General features: G+C 44.4%; 1 protein-coding gene across 9 annotated transcripts in view; it reads left to right on the top strand.

The window, feature by feature from the left end:
• Positions 1-224: 224 nt before the first annotated feature.
• Positions 225-13,661, top strand: part of THOC5 (THO complex subunit 5) — a 30,772-nt gene continuing 17,335 nt past the window's right edge. For 3 of the 9 annotated variants that reach the window (XM_019977697.2, XM_019977695.2, XM_070769797.1), the window contains exons 1-8: positions 226-380; positions 1,040-1,152; positions 2,006-2,137; positions 6,413-6,556; positions 7,478-7,591; positions 7,726-7,823; positions 10,875-11,021; positions 12,421-12,535. In XM_019977697.2, coding sequence (XP_019833256.2) covers positions 2,042-2,137; positions 6,413-6,556; positions 7,478-7,591; positions 7,726-7,823; positions 10,875-11,021; positions 12,421-12,535 — 714 coding nt within the window. In that variant the 5' untranslated portion in view covers positions 226-380; positions 1,040-1,152; positions 2,006-2,041. Of the gene's footprint in view, positions 381-1,039; positions 1,153-2,005; positions 2,138-6,412; positions 6,557-7,474; positions 7,592-7,725; positions 7,824-10,874; positions 11,022-12,420; positions 12,536-13,661 lie in introns of all 9 variants that reach the window. The other 6 variants (XM_070769799.1, XM_070769798.1, XM_070769795.1 and 3 more) reach the window with 3 other exon arrangements.

The following is a 13,661-nucleotide window of genomic DNA, read 5'->3' as shown; positions in this document are numbered from 1 at the left end:
GCAGAGCGCCTACTAGTTGCTGGGCATTGTTTTAGGCGCTGGGGACAGGATGAACGAGCCCTTATTTGAATTTAAAAAGTTCAAAGTGCAGGTCTGCCCTTAGAGCCTCGGTTTCCTGGTTTCAGTGGATAACGTGAGGCGGATAGCCGGCTGGGACCCGCCCAGACAACCCAGTTGCCGCCACCACGTCGTCCCCTTACAGCCCAGCAGCCGCCTGCACCGCCCGCCGGCGGTGTAGGGATCCTTCGCGCTCCGCTTCCGGCCTCCGCAGAAGACTTCCGGTCGGCCGCTCCTTCCTTCTGCTTCTCTATGGTGCTCAAGCCACAGAGTCCCGACGCCGGAAGTCGCACGCTCTCCGGGACGCGTCCGGGCGCCGTGTGGTGAGGAGGGGGCCGGGGCGGGGTGGGGCCAGGCGCGCTGGAACTGGGGAGTGGGCCGCGCGAGGACGTGCCCGGGCTCGGGTCTAACCCTGGTTCTCCGCCGTCATTCCCAGGGGACCCGGGCCGCTCGGCGCCGCGGTCTCAGTTTCCTCCTGTAGAGAATGTTGGCCGCAGCATCGTCAGGCCCCACGGTGCAGCCTCTAGAAAACGACCCCGAAGGCGGTGGTGGTAGCAGCTCACTTGTATTGTGCGCGTGCCTGTGCCAAGCACTCTTGACTGTGCTGTCAAAGTCAGGATTTCCCACACTTAACGCCGTTCGGGCCCCTTCTCTGTGGAAAATTAACTTATTTTTAACTGAGTCATTTTTTAAATTTAAATTTACTTTGAAAGAAAAATTTTAATCTCTATCACAAATAGAACACTTCTTTCACTGTCCTATGCAGGATGTAATGATAAAAAAAGATTAATCTATTGAACATGAAAAAGTTAGTGACTGTGACTAGATTTCAGGTATCTAAGGATCTGAGATAGAGTCCTTTCTTTAATAAAGGGACATTGGCATTTGTAGATGTTAAAGGCCAACCAAAGAAATGAGACGTTTTCTGTGAGGCAGCTAGAAGTTTCTAAAGAGAACTGACAGGAATTAACTTTCTCCATAGGTATTCAACATTATTAACCACTCGGGTACCATCTGAAGCCCAGCTCCCAGATCATCTTCACTCCCTTCCCCAGTGCAACGCCTCCTGCTTTAATGTCCACTACCACCCTGGAGGTAGGGACTGCTGTTCTCATTTGATCTATGAGGAAACAGATGCAGAGAAAAAGGAAGTGACTTGTCCCAGAACTCACAGTCATGAGATAGAGGAGTTGAGACTCAACTTGGGGCTTCTGTGACCGGACTCTCGGGAGACTTGGCTCCCTCATTAAGTGTTGGTGACAGATTTACTGGGATTGGGGGGATAGGGCTTCCCACCTCAGGGGTCTCTGGTGACAGTCGATAGAGGTAGCAGAGTGAGGATGCTTTGTGCTAGAGCCCCATGAAATGTCCGTTCCGTTCTTTTAAATTTTCGAGCCAACCAGGGAGTTGAGGGCATCACCAGATGACACGGTAGCAAGACAACAAGACACAATAATGTAGTTACCCAGAGCACTGCTGTGGCGTGGGGTGGATCCAAGCTTTAGCATACTAGCTGTGTGATCTTGGGCAAGTCATTCACCTTCCTGACCCTCAGTGTTCTCACCTGTAAGGGAGATGCTTGTTCGTGTCTGAGAGAATGGCACTTGTTCGTCTCTCAGAGAAGCCTTGTTTTAAGAACCACATGAGAACATACCCTTAAAGTGCTTAGCTGAAGGTCCAGAGCACAATGATCAGTCAGTAGTACTGGGAAGATGCTTATGTGCCTGGCTGAGGAGTTTGGTCAGTGGGGTGGCAATGAGGAAGACGAGTTCATTTTGAACAGACTGAGGGATGATTCCCCCTTTTACAGAGCTTTAGAGGGTTGATGACTTTTCTTGATTTACTGAGAGTATAAGCGGCCAGAACTGCTAGACAGACTTCAGTATTCTGACTCCAGGAAAATCTCCAATTACAACTCCAGAAAAGCTTGAAAGCTTTCTCTTAACAGGTCTCTGCTGTTCCCTCCTGACTTCACCAAACAACCATGTCATCAGAGTCAAGCAAAAAACGAAAGCCCAAAGTGATCCGAAGTGATGGAGCTCCAGCCGAAGGGAAGCGTACTCGTTCTGACACTGAGCAGGTGAGATCAGCTGGGGCTGCTGTACTGCTGAGAAATTTGCAACTTGGGGCCAAGCACCTGGCTGTGGGTTTGCAGCAGCTGAGGGTCATAGGCACAACCTCCCAGGTGGCCTCTGCTTGACCATGTGCCTGGAATTCTGTTGGCTCTTCAAGACTTAAGTATCCATGTCAGATTTGGCTGCAGTATCCCAACAATCAACAAGCCTATATAAGACATGATTAGTGGTTGGACAGAGAATGAATATTCTAGTATAGTGTGCGTCTCCAGCTTTCCTAATGGTCAGATGAAGACAGTCCATCCACAGCATGCCCCTAAGGCTTGGGAGATGTGCAGTCCTAGTCTGTTCCTGAGATGGTACCAGAACCATGTCCCCAAAGAACCTCTTTTATGGCCTGAGTGCTCTTGTGGTCAGCAAGGTTCTTCTTTTTCTGTTTCTCTATCCTTGAATCTGTCAAGCTGATTTGTGACTTAACTAATTTTTTCTTTTCCATTATGATTTATTACAGGATGTTAAATATAGTTTCCTGTGCTATACAGTAGCACCTTGTTGTTTCATCATTCTGTGTATAATAGTTTGTATCTGCTAATCCCAATCCATCTTTCGCCGTGGCAACACAAATGTGTTCTCTGTGTTTGTGAATTGTAAGTTCTTTTGTCTCATATTTTAGATTCCATACATAAGTGATATCATGTGGTACTTGTCATTTTCTGACCTACTTCATTGGGCATAACAATCTCTAGGTCCATTCTGGTTGCTGCTGATCTACATTCTTTCTTAAGCTAGGTACTGTTCCATTGTGTGTAAGTATATGTATGTGTGTATATGTATGCATGCATGCTCGCTTAGTCATGGCCAACTCTTTGCAACCATAGACTATATCCCGCCAGGCTCCTCTGTCCATGGGATTCTCCAGGCAAAAATACTGGAGTGGGTAGCCATTCCCTCTCCAAGGGATCTTCCCAGGTCTCCTGAATTACAGGGAGATTCTTTACTGTCTGAGCCACCAGGGAAGCCAGTGTATATGTGTATGTATGTATATATGTGTGTGTATGTGTATACAAACACACCCCACATCTTCTTTATCCGTTCATCTGTTGAGGGACTCTTAGGTTGCCTCCATGTCTTGACTATTGTAAATAGTGCTGCTGTGAACATTAGTTCACAAAACTAGTTAGGAGTTTTGTCCCAATACATGCCCAGAAGTAGGGTTGCTGGATCATATGACAACCCTGTTTTTAGTTTTTTGAGGAACCTCCATCCTGTTTTCCATAGTGGCTGCACTAGATTACGTCCCATCAACAGTGTAGGAGGAGTCCCTTTTCTCCACACTCTGACATCTCTTATGTGTAGGCCTTTGAAGGATGTCTGTTACGACCCTTGTGAGGTATGCCTCATTGTAGTTTTCATATGCGTTTTTCTGATAATTAGCAGTGTTGAGCATCTTTTCACGTGCCTATTGACCATCTGTGTGTCTTCTTTGGAGAAATATCTGTGCAAGTCTTCTGCCCAGTATTTGATTGGGTCTTTTGTTGTTGTTACTGAGTTGTATGAACTAATATATATTTTGGAAACTAAGCCTTTGTTGATTGCAATGTTTGCAAATATTTTCTCCCAGTCCATAGGTTGTGTGACTTAACTATATTGATTGATTGTGGGGTTTTTTTTAAACTAGAGTAAAACATACCAGCTTCAGTTTAAATAGAAGATGATGCTTTCTTCAGATTTAGGAAATTAAAATTAAGAACTTTTAGAGACACCAAGGGAATATTTCATGCAAAGATGGGCTCAATAAAGGACAGAAATGCTATGGACCTAATAAAAGCGGAAGATATTAAGAAGAGGTGGCAAGAATACACAGAAGAACTGTACAAAAAGTATCTTCACAACCAAGATAATCACGATGATGTAGTCACTTACCTAGAGCCAGACATCCTGGAATGTGAAGTCAAGTGGGCCTTAGAAAGCATCACTATGAACAAAGCTAGTGGAGGTGATGGAATTCCAGTTGAGCTATTTCAAATCCTGGAAGATGATGCTGTGAAAGTGCTGCACTCAGTATGCCAGCAAATATGGAAAACTCAGCAGTGGCCACAGGACTAGAAAAGGTCAGTTTTCATTCCACTCCCAAAGAAAGGCAGTGCCAAAGAATGCTCAAACTACCGCACAATTGCACTCATCTCACATGCTAGTAAAGTAATGCTCAAAATTCTCCAAGCCAGGCTTCAGCAACATGTGAACCGTGAACTTCCTGATGTTCCAGCTGGTTTTAGAAAAGGCAGAGGAACAAAGGCAGAGATCAAATTGCCAACATCTGCTGGATCACGGAAAAAGCAAGAGAGTTCCAGAAAAACATCTATTTCTGCTTTATTGACTATTCCAAAGCCTTTGACTGTGTGGATCACAGTAAACTGTGGAAAATTCTGAAAGAGATAGGAATACCAGACCAGCTGACCTGCCTCTTGAGAAATCTGTATGCAGGTCAGGAAGCAACAGTTTGAACTGGACACGGAACAACAGACTGGTTCCGAATAGGAAAAGGAGTACGTCCAGGCTGTATATTATCACCCTGCTTATTTAACTTATATGCAGAGTACATCATGAGAAACGCTGGACTGGAAGAAACACAAGCTGGAATCAAGATTGATTTTGATATTCCAGGAGAAATATCAATAACCTCAGATATGCAGATGACACCACCTTTATGGCAGAAAGTGAAGAGGAACTCAAAAGCCCCTTGATGAAAGTGAAAGAGGAGAGTGAAAAAGTTGGCTTAAAGCTCAACATTCAGAAAACGAAGATCATGGCATCCGGTCCCATCACTTCATGGGAAATAGATGGGGAAACAGTGGAAACAGTGTCAGACTTTATTTTTGGGGGCTCCAAAATCACTGCAGATGGTGACTGCAGCCATGAAATTAAAAGATGCTTACTCCTTGGAAGGAAAGTTATGACCAACCTAGATAGCATATTCAAAAGCAGAGACATTACTTCGCCAACAAAGGTCCATCTAGTCAAGGCTGTGGTTTTTCCAGTGGTCATGTATGGATGTAAGAGTTGGACTGTGAAGAAAGCTGAGCACCAAAGAATTGATGCTTTTGAACTGTGGTGTTGGAGAAGACTCTTGAGAGTCCCTTGGACTGCAAGGAGATCCAACCAGTCCATCCTAAAGGAGATCAGTCCTGGGTGTTCTTTGGAAGGACTGATGCTAAAGCTGAAACTCCAGTACTTTGGCCACCTCATGTGAAGAGTTGACTCATTGGAAAAGACTCTGATGCTGGGAGGGATTGGGGGCAGGAGGAGAGGGGGACGACAGAGGATGAGATAGCTGGATGGCATCACCGACTCGATGGACATGAGTTTGGGTGAACTCCGGGAGTTGGTGATGGACAGGGAGGCCTGGCGTGCTGCAATTCATGGGGTTGCAAAGAGTCGGACACTACTGAGCGACTGAACTGAACTGAACTGAAGAACTTTATCCTTTGAGAGGCATTGATTCCGATTCACTCTTTTTTTTTTTAATAATTAAATTGAAGTATAATTGACACTTAACATATCAATTTCAAGTGTACAACATGATATTAGTATATTTTGTGAAAATGATCACCAAAATGTCTAGTTAATATCCATCGTGTTACATAGTTACAGATTTTTTTTTCTTGTGATGAGAACTTTTAAGATCTATTCTCAGCAACTTTGAAACACACAGATGCAATATTTTTAACTGTTAACTGACTCTCTCTGAAAGAGATGTGTTTGTTTATTCCAAAGGCTAGGAGACCAATTAGGATATTTTAGTTTCTGCTAAAGCTTGTCTCAACCATCTAAACACCCATCAGAAGGAATTGGTTAAATGAATTCTGGTTCATCTGTGTGTAACCATTTTACTGGAGATCTGTATTTATTGTGATGAGAAATTATACTAAATAGCATGAACAGTATGATCCCATTTTATTTTATTTTGATGCATTTATCCACAGTATTAACAATGAGTTATTTCAGGCTGGGAGGTGAGATTATAGGCAATTATTCACTTTCGTTTTGATGCTCTTCATTCTGAATCTCTGAATCTCTTCTGAATCTCTCAACACCAAGCATGCATTACTGTACAATCAGAAAGAGGAAAAGAAGAAAGAAAAGCATTTGATTTGAGGACCAGATTCTTTAGAGACCTGATTTGGGGGGCTTCATAATCACTGATCTCAGCTAAGTGTCCCTTGTTCCACCGGAGCGACTTTTACTCCCCACACCACGAGGCCTGATCCTTGCCTCCACAGGAAGGTAAATACTACAGTGAGGAGGCTGAGGTGGACCTACGGGACCCTGGCAGAGACTATGAGCTGTACAAGTACACGTGCCAGGAGCTGCAGAGGCTCATGGCTGAGATTCAGGACCTGAAGAGCAGGGGCGGCAAGGATGCGGTAAGGAGCGGGCGTGGGCGCACGTGGGTCTGCGTGGATGGATCTGTTTTGCACCTGTCACAGCCCTTCCTGATTTTGGTCTTGTGTCCTGCCATCATCAGGGGATTAGACCCTGAGGGCTCTAGAGATCTGCCTATTAGTTTATTGTAACATCACCGCACAATCACCAACAACAGTCATGAAAGTATAGGATTAATCATTTTTTTTCCATAACTGTAATTTGATAATTCATTGAAACAATATTTATTAAGTGCTGGGCATTTTGCTAGGTGTGGAGAAAATGAATAATACCATCAGTCACCCTTGCACATATAAGACCAGATGTACACAAGTAAGTCATAGAGACCAGAAACTGTTAATATTAAATTAAAAAACAAACAAACAGGTTTCAGGGCAGAGTAACAAAACAGTGTGACTGAAAACTCGATGGGTAAGAAGTTCAAAACAATCCATATTTTTTCAGGAATCTCACTTATTTGTGCTTATCCTGGCCAATATTGTTAAGATTATTACAGCTTATCTGTTTGACTGTAGTCAAATTTTACAGCTATAGTTCTACCATTTTTGTTCAAATTAATTCTGTAGCGTTTATAGAGGTCAAGTTACATGGCGTGCAGTGGCGCTATTTGGATTTCTGTGTACGTTACGTAGAGACAGCTTTGGTTTGTGCGTTGGCTGCGTTTGTTCCATCTTTGATTCCTGTTACTTTGGTCCAAGCAGAAATTTTTTTTTTGGCCTGGAAACTGTAAGCATTTCCCTTATACAGTCATTCTTCCATCTCCCCCTGACACTTCTCATGGTTCTGAGCTCCTTCCAGTGTCTGTTCTTAACCCTAGATGAGGTTGGGTCAGCAGTGAGGGGCTGAAGGAAGCTGAGCCAGCTCCATTTGTCAAGGTCTTTATCAGTTTTCTCGGCCAGCAGGCAGTTGAGATAGAAGATCGGAGGATCCAGAGCTGTGTGCATTTCATGACTCTAAAGAAGCTTAATCGATTAGCCCACATCAGGTTGAAGAAAGGAAGAGATCAGACCCATGAGGTAGGAGCTGAGAGATTTACCCTCTCACCCCCTCCCTAATCCCCTTTCCCTTTTTCTGAGTTTGCAGCCTGCTGTGCTTTGCCCTGCCCCACCCCACCTTGTCCCACTCTGCTCTGACCTTGTCCTCCTTGCAGGCCAAGCAGAAAGTGGACGCCTATCACCTGCAGCTCCAGAACCTGCTGTATGAGGTGATGCACCTGCAGAAGGAGATCACCAAGTGTCTGGAGTTTAAGTGAGTTTTGGAGCACAGGGCTTTGGCACGGTGATCTGCTGGTAACTGCCTTTTCCTTCGTAGCTCAGTGTGAGCCAGTTTTTTTAAAAAGGAGTCAGATGCACTTGGAGACTGCAGGATCTGGGGAAAGGATGAATAAATCACTTCTGAATGGGAAAATCGGAAGCAGCAGTTCCAGGCTGCACAAAGAACCTCAGAAGCCTGTCTGACCCTTTGGAGTTTTTAGCTCTGCTGCTGCTGCTGATAAGTCGCTTGAGTCGTGTCCGACTCTGTGCGACCCCATAGACGGCAGCCCACCAGGCTCCCCCGTCCCTGGGATTCTCCAGGCAAGAACACTGGAGTGGGTTGCCATTTCCTTCTCCAATGCATGAAGGTGAAAAGTGAAAGTGAAGTCGCTCAGTCATGTCCGACTCTTCACGACCCCATGGACTGCAGCCTACCAGGCTCCTCCGTCCATGGGATTTTCCAGGCAAGAGTACTGGAGTGGGGCGCTCTGACCGTGGTGAAAAGCAGTTGTCTCTCCCAAGCAGGGAGAGTCTTCGCATTATCAGTTTGATTCCTGAGCACCTGTATGTGAGCAGCTCACTTCCAGTTACATCTTTTTAACCTTTTGGCCCAGCTTTTCCCTCTGAAGTTCCAGCAATTCATTTTTGCAAATGGATTTCATTCTTTGGAACCTGAACCCCTTGTTGCCTAGCTCCCTCTAGGTGAACAAACCACAGTTTGTCAGTGTCCTTAAACTGTGATGCCTCTTGGCAAGTCCAAGGTGAAAGATCAGAAAGAGGAAGGAACAGACAGAATAAGAGAGGGCAGCATGTTCTTGCTTGGTCAGACCTATTTGTGTAAACTGAAAGAAGTCAGGTTTTATTTGTAATAAACTTGAGATGAGGGAGACCACGATAGACGTTGTTGTTGTTCAGTCGCTAAGTTGTATCTGATTATCTCCAAACCTTTGGACTACAGCACACCAGGCTTCCCTGTTTGCTCAAACTCATGTCCATTGAGTCATTGATGTCATCCAGCCATCTCACGTGAGACCTTGGGTCTGGTGTGTGCTGATTTTTGAGAGGCGTCTTTCTCTGCTTCACAAATTTATCACATAATTATGCTGAAATACAGAAGTAAAATCCACATCAGGTAACTGAGTTAACAGTGTTGAAAAGTTGACAGTTTCCTGGTTTTGACTATCATGCTTAGATATTAAGCTAACCTGGGAGAAGGGTACATGGAGGAAATAAACTCTTTAGTTTAAGATTCACAAGAAGTTTTAAAAATATTGCTATTTTTGTAAAGTTTAAAAAAAAAAAGAAAAAAAAATAAGAGGTATAAAAACACCAAGGGTATGATGCTCCACCTGTTACTCTTGTTCAGATGAAGGCCAACAAACGCAGAATGCAGCCGAATGCAATCTTGTGGCGAAGCAGTGGCCATGTGGAAGGACCAGGGACCCTGGACAGCCTGGGTTCAGCTCCCAGCTCTGCCCCTCCTTAGTTCTGTTAGTTCTGTTAGTTCTCCTTAGGCCTTGGGCAAGCTGCTTACTGATGGTAGCCTCCGTTTCATTTGGAAAATGGAAGTAATGATCCCTGTCTCAGTTATTGTAAGAATTAAGTGAGATAAGAATGGTATTTCCAGTAGTCGTGCATGGATATGAGAGTTGGACTATAAAGAAACCTGAGCGCCGAAGAATTGATGCCTTTGAACTGTAGTGTTGGAGAAAAGTCTTGAGAGTCCCTTGAACTGCAAGGAGATCAAACCAGTACATCTTAAAGGACATCAGTCTTGAATATTCATTGGAAGGATGCTGAAGCTGAAATTTCAATACTTTGGCCACCTGATGCGAAGAACTGACTCCTTGGGAAAGATACTGATGCTGGGAAAGATTGAAGGCAGGAAGAGAAGGGGATGACAGAGGATAAGATAGTTGGGTGGCATCACCGACTCAATGGACATGAATTTGAACAAGCTCCGGGAGTTGGTGATGGACAGGGAAGCCTGGCGTGCTGCAGTCCATGGGGTCACAAAGAGTCGGACACGACTGAGCAGTTGAACTGAACTGAAGGATGGTATACAGTGGGTACGTAATACATGGCAGCTCCTGTTGTCACTGCTGTACAACCTGAGCACTACTGTGTTCATGTAGCAAAAGGGATTGGGTTTCTTTTATACACATGTGCCACTATACATGTAATGGTTAAAGCCTCTAGATCTTTTCACATCAGTCCTACCATGTTGAATCTTCCTCATGTTAAGCTTAGATAGTTAATAATTTAAACTTAAATGTAGACCCTTATGTTTATTCCTGCTAAATTGCATTTCTTGGTTTGAACCTGACATTCTAGGCCTAGACCATAATGGGTTGTTTTTTTTTTTTTTTTTAATTCATTTTCCTTATGACCGTGAATACATTGTTTGATAAGCAATTTTCTTTTTATTTATATAATTATGATTGTGCTGGGTCTTTGTTGCTGCACAGGCTTTTCTCTAGTTGCAGCAAGTGGGGGCTACTCTGTAATTGCAGTAGGGGGGCTTCTCATTGTGGTGGCTTCTGTTGTTGCTGAGCATGGGTTTTGGGGTGCCCAGACTCAGTAATTCTAGCTCCCTGGCTCTAGAGAGCTTGGGCTTAGTTACCCCATAGCCTGTGGGATCTTCCCAAATCAGGGATTGCGCCCATGTCTCCTACATTGCCAGATGGATTCTTTACCACTGAGCCACCAGGGAAGCCCAACTATGATGTTTTTATTTGATTCTTTAATCTCTTAGCTCTCGTGCAGAGCTTGGAGAGGTCTGTACGTTTCATAAGCCTGCTTTCTAGGTCTTTAGTTAAATCATGGGTATAAAGCTTGGGCACCATGGGTAAGGATCCTGTGGCATGTCACCAACTACCTCTCTTCACACTGAAATACCAACTAATGAGCATTTGCTGAGAAGCCTGGATTCCAGGCTCCTGAGTGGCTGTAGACCAGGCCAGAGTACACATACCTGGGGAACTGGGGGCCCGCTTGAGCCAGTGTTTCTGAGAACAGCAGCTTGACGTTGAGTTTTTGACTATAGGTCAAAGCACGAAGAAATCGATCTGGTCAGCTTAGAGGAGTTCTATAAGGAGGCTCCTCCAGATATCAGCAAGGCAGAAGTCACCATGGGAGACCCTCACCAGCAAACCCTTGCACGTCTGGACTGGGAGCTGGAGCAGCGGAAAAGGTAGCGTTTCCTCCTTCCTGACCTGTTCACCTGTACAGACACGAACCTGTATTCACCAGGGCCAGTGCTTTGTCCTGTCCCAGGGTCAATAGCAAAGCACAGTGGGACCAGCAGAATGGCCTCTAAGACCAAATCGCGTTTTTTCATTAAGTCACACTTAGCATTTGACACTTGACCGGCTGAACTGTAAGTGGGGTTGGAATTGCTTAAGGTGGTTACAAGAAAGTTCAGGTAACCTTTCCCTGAAAATTTTAATGCCTAAGACTTAAATACCTTTTGTACTATAAATTCAATTTTTTTTGCCTTTTCCCCCACCCATAAGCATATTCATATGGTATTGCAAAGCTTTGCAAACGTTATTTCAGAAGGCTATACAGCATTCCATTGTAAATTGTCACATAATTGTTTCTATAGTGGATTGGACTTTTAAGTTGTTTGCATTTTTTTGCTATTGTAAATAATGCATTGAGGCACCCCTTTACATATAAAACTTTTTGTACTGATAAAGAGCTTTTCTTAATTAAGTGTGAATAGAATGTCTATACTTTGTAATTTAATCAAGATTTTTGTTAGGATATGGTATGTATATACATTTTTCACCCTAGACGTTTTATGGTTGTATCCCTTCCACCATGGTGACTTTTTCCTCTTTGCATGTGTACAGGAATTCTGGGGCTTTTGCGTGGCACATTTGCTTTGTTTTCTGTCAGAAAAGGTGGTGTTTTTAATCCCTTGCATTTTTCTGTTGTTGAGTGTATTTTGTGCCTTTGGTCTACATTATAAATTTATTAAATACAGAGTCTAGATCTTAGGGAATTGGTTTCAGCTTTTTAGCACATGGGACTGGCCTGTCACACCCCTGTCCAATATGTAGCCTGCCCTTGGCTAAGTCACGAGAGTTCCATTCCTGTGGCTCTGGCCTGGAATCCATCCCCACTCAGGCCAGTCTGTGGACCTCATTCAGGTTCTGTAGCTGCTGGGTCCGTATGTTTGTGAAAGTTTTGGATCTAGCCTCTGAGGCAAAAAATGGAGCAGGAGGTGACATGGGAGTATTCCCTAGTGGTTATGAGCATGGCCTCTGGAGCAGACAGGCCTGGATTCAGAGCCCAACTCTGTGCTTGCTCTTAGCTGGACGACCTTGGACAAGTTACCCACCTGCCTGAGCCTCGGTTTCCTTCTTCAGGGATAAGAAAAGTCCCCATCTTCCAGCGATTTTATAAAGGATTAAATGCCATAATGTTTATAAAGGTTCTCCATAGTGCCTGGCATGTAGTAAATGCTAGGTAAACATTAGCAGTTCATCATGACTGCGGTCGTTAGGTAGAGTCTGGCGGTGAACAGGTGTGTTGGGGTGTCCCTGGGGAGCATCCCTGGACAGTGCTCTGTCCTCCCTCAACAGGCTGGCGGAGAAGTACCGAGAGTGCCTGTCCAACAAGGAGAAGATCCTCAAGGAGATTGAGGTGAAGAAGGAGTACCTGAGCAGCCTCCAGCCTCGTCTCAACAGCATCATGCAGGTGAGAGTCTCCCCACAGGCCGCCACCTCCTTGGCTTGTACTTGGCCTTCACCACCCAGTGACCTCAGGCCACCGGCAGCCGCATCGCCCTGTGGGTTTTGTCGGTCTGTGAGCCTAGAGCGCAGTGCGAGGATGGTCCCATCTGCAGGTGCACAGCTGGCGTAGTAAGGCTGTGTCCTTTGTGGAGGAAATGCAGGCAGGATGGGCTCAGGAACGCATATACACATCTACCTGGGTGTTTTCACCAGCGCCTCTTCCGGGTAAAACACTGTCACAGACTGTAAGCAGAGTTTACCCTCGCGTGACCTCCACCAGCCTGCAGTCCGCGAGGACCCACGCTTGGGGATGCTCGGTCCCCTGACTGCACCTCAGGGGCCAGCTGCTTAGTAGAGCTCTCACTCTGAAACGAACTTTGCTAGTACTGAAAGCCATCAGGTACCTCGGAGGGGAAAGTCCCCACTTTTTACCTGTAAAATGCAATGTCTTTCTTTATGGGTGACCTTATTTTTGTTTGTGAAGTCAGATTTGATTTAAATCTTTATAGTTTTATAAAGCAGGGTATATGGCTAATATGGAGGACTTTGTAAGAGGACCCTAGAGAAATTAAAAATTCAGTTTTGTAGGATTTGGCAAGATCTGTGTTTCCTCTCTTTAACCCTAGGTAGAATTAACAGATACTCATATAGGACAGAAGTCAGAAACTTAAGTTTTGGTTGTACTTAAATTTTTCCTGTTAACTGGAAGCACTCCAAATGCTCCTAAGTAAGGTGTAGGGTAAATAAATTCTTGTATGGTTCAGTCTTAACAGTTGTGATGGAAGTGTGGAACAGCCTATTACTGACTATAAAATTATGAAACAAATGCAAGTTGGAGAACATGTAGTATAATCTCTTTTACACGCGCCTTCATTTACAGAGTATTGAATGCATGCGTATGTGTGTTAAGTCATCTGTGTGCTTAGAAAAGTATGTTTTCACACCAGACCATTAATGGTTACCTTGGTGGCTGGGAACTGGGAACTTTTGCCTTATAAACTTGAATACAACCTTTTAAAAAAGAAATACTTGTATTACTTTAAAAAAATAATTTTACATAAAACCATACAGCTTGTAAATGTACATGCGGG

This window comes from Bos indicus, chromosome 17 (assembly GCF_029378745.1).
Source record: "Bos indicus isolate NIAB-ARS_2022 breed Sahiwal x Tharparkar chromosome 17, NIAB-ARS_B.indTharparkar_mat_pri_1.0, whole genome shotgun sequence".
In the NCBI taxonomy this organism is placed as follows: domain Eukaryota; kingdom Metazoa; phylum Chordata; class Mammalia; order Artiodactyla; family Bovidae; genus Bos; species Bos indicus.
Note: the sequence above shows the minus strand (reverse complement) of the source record. Positions and strands in the feature narration are given on the sequence as shown.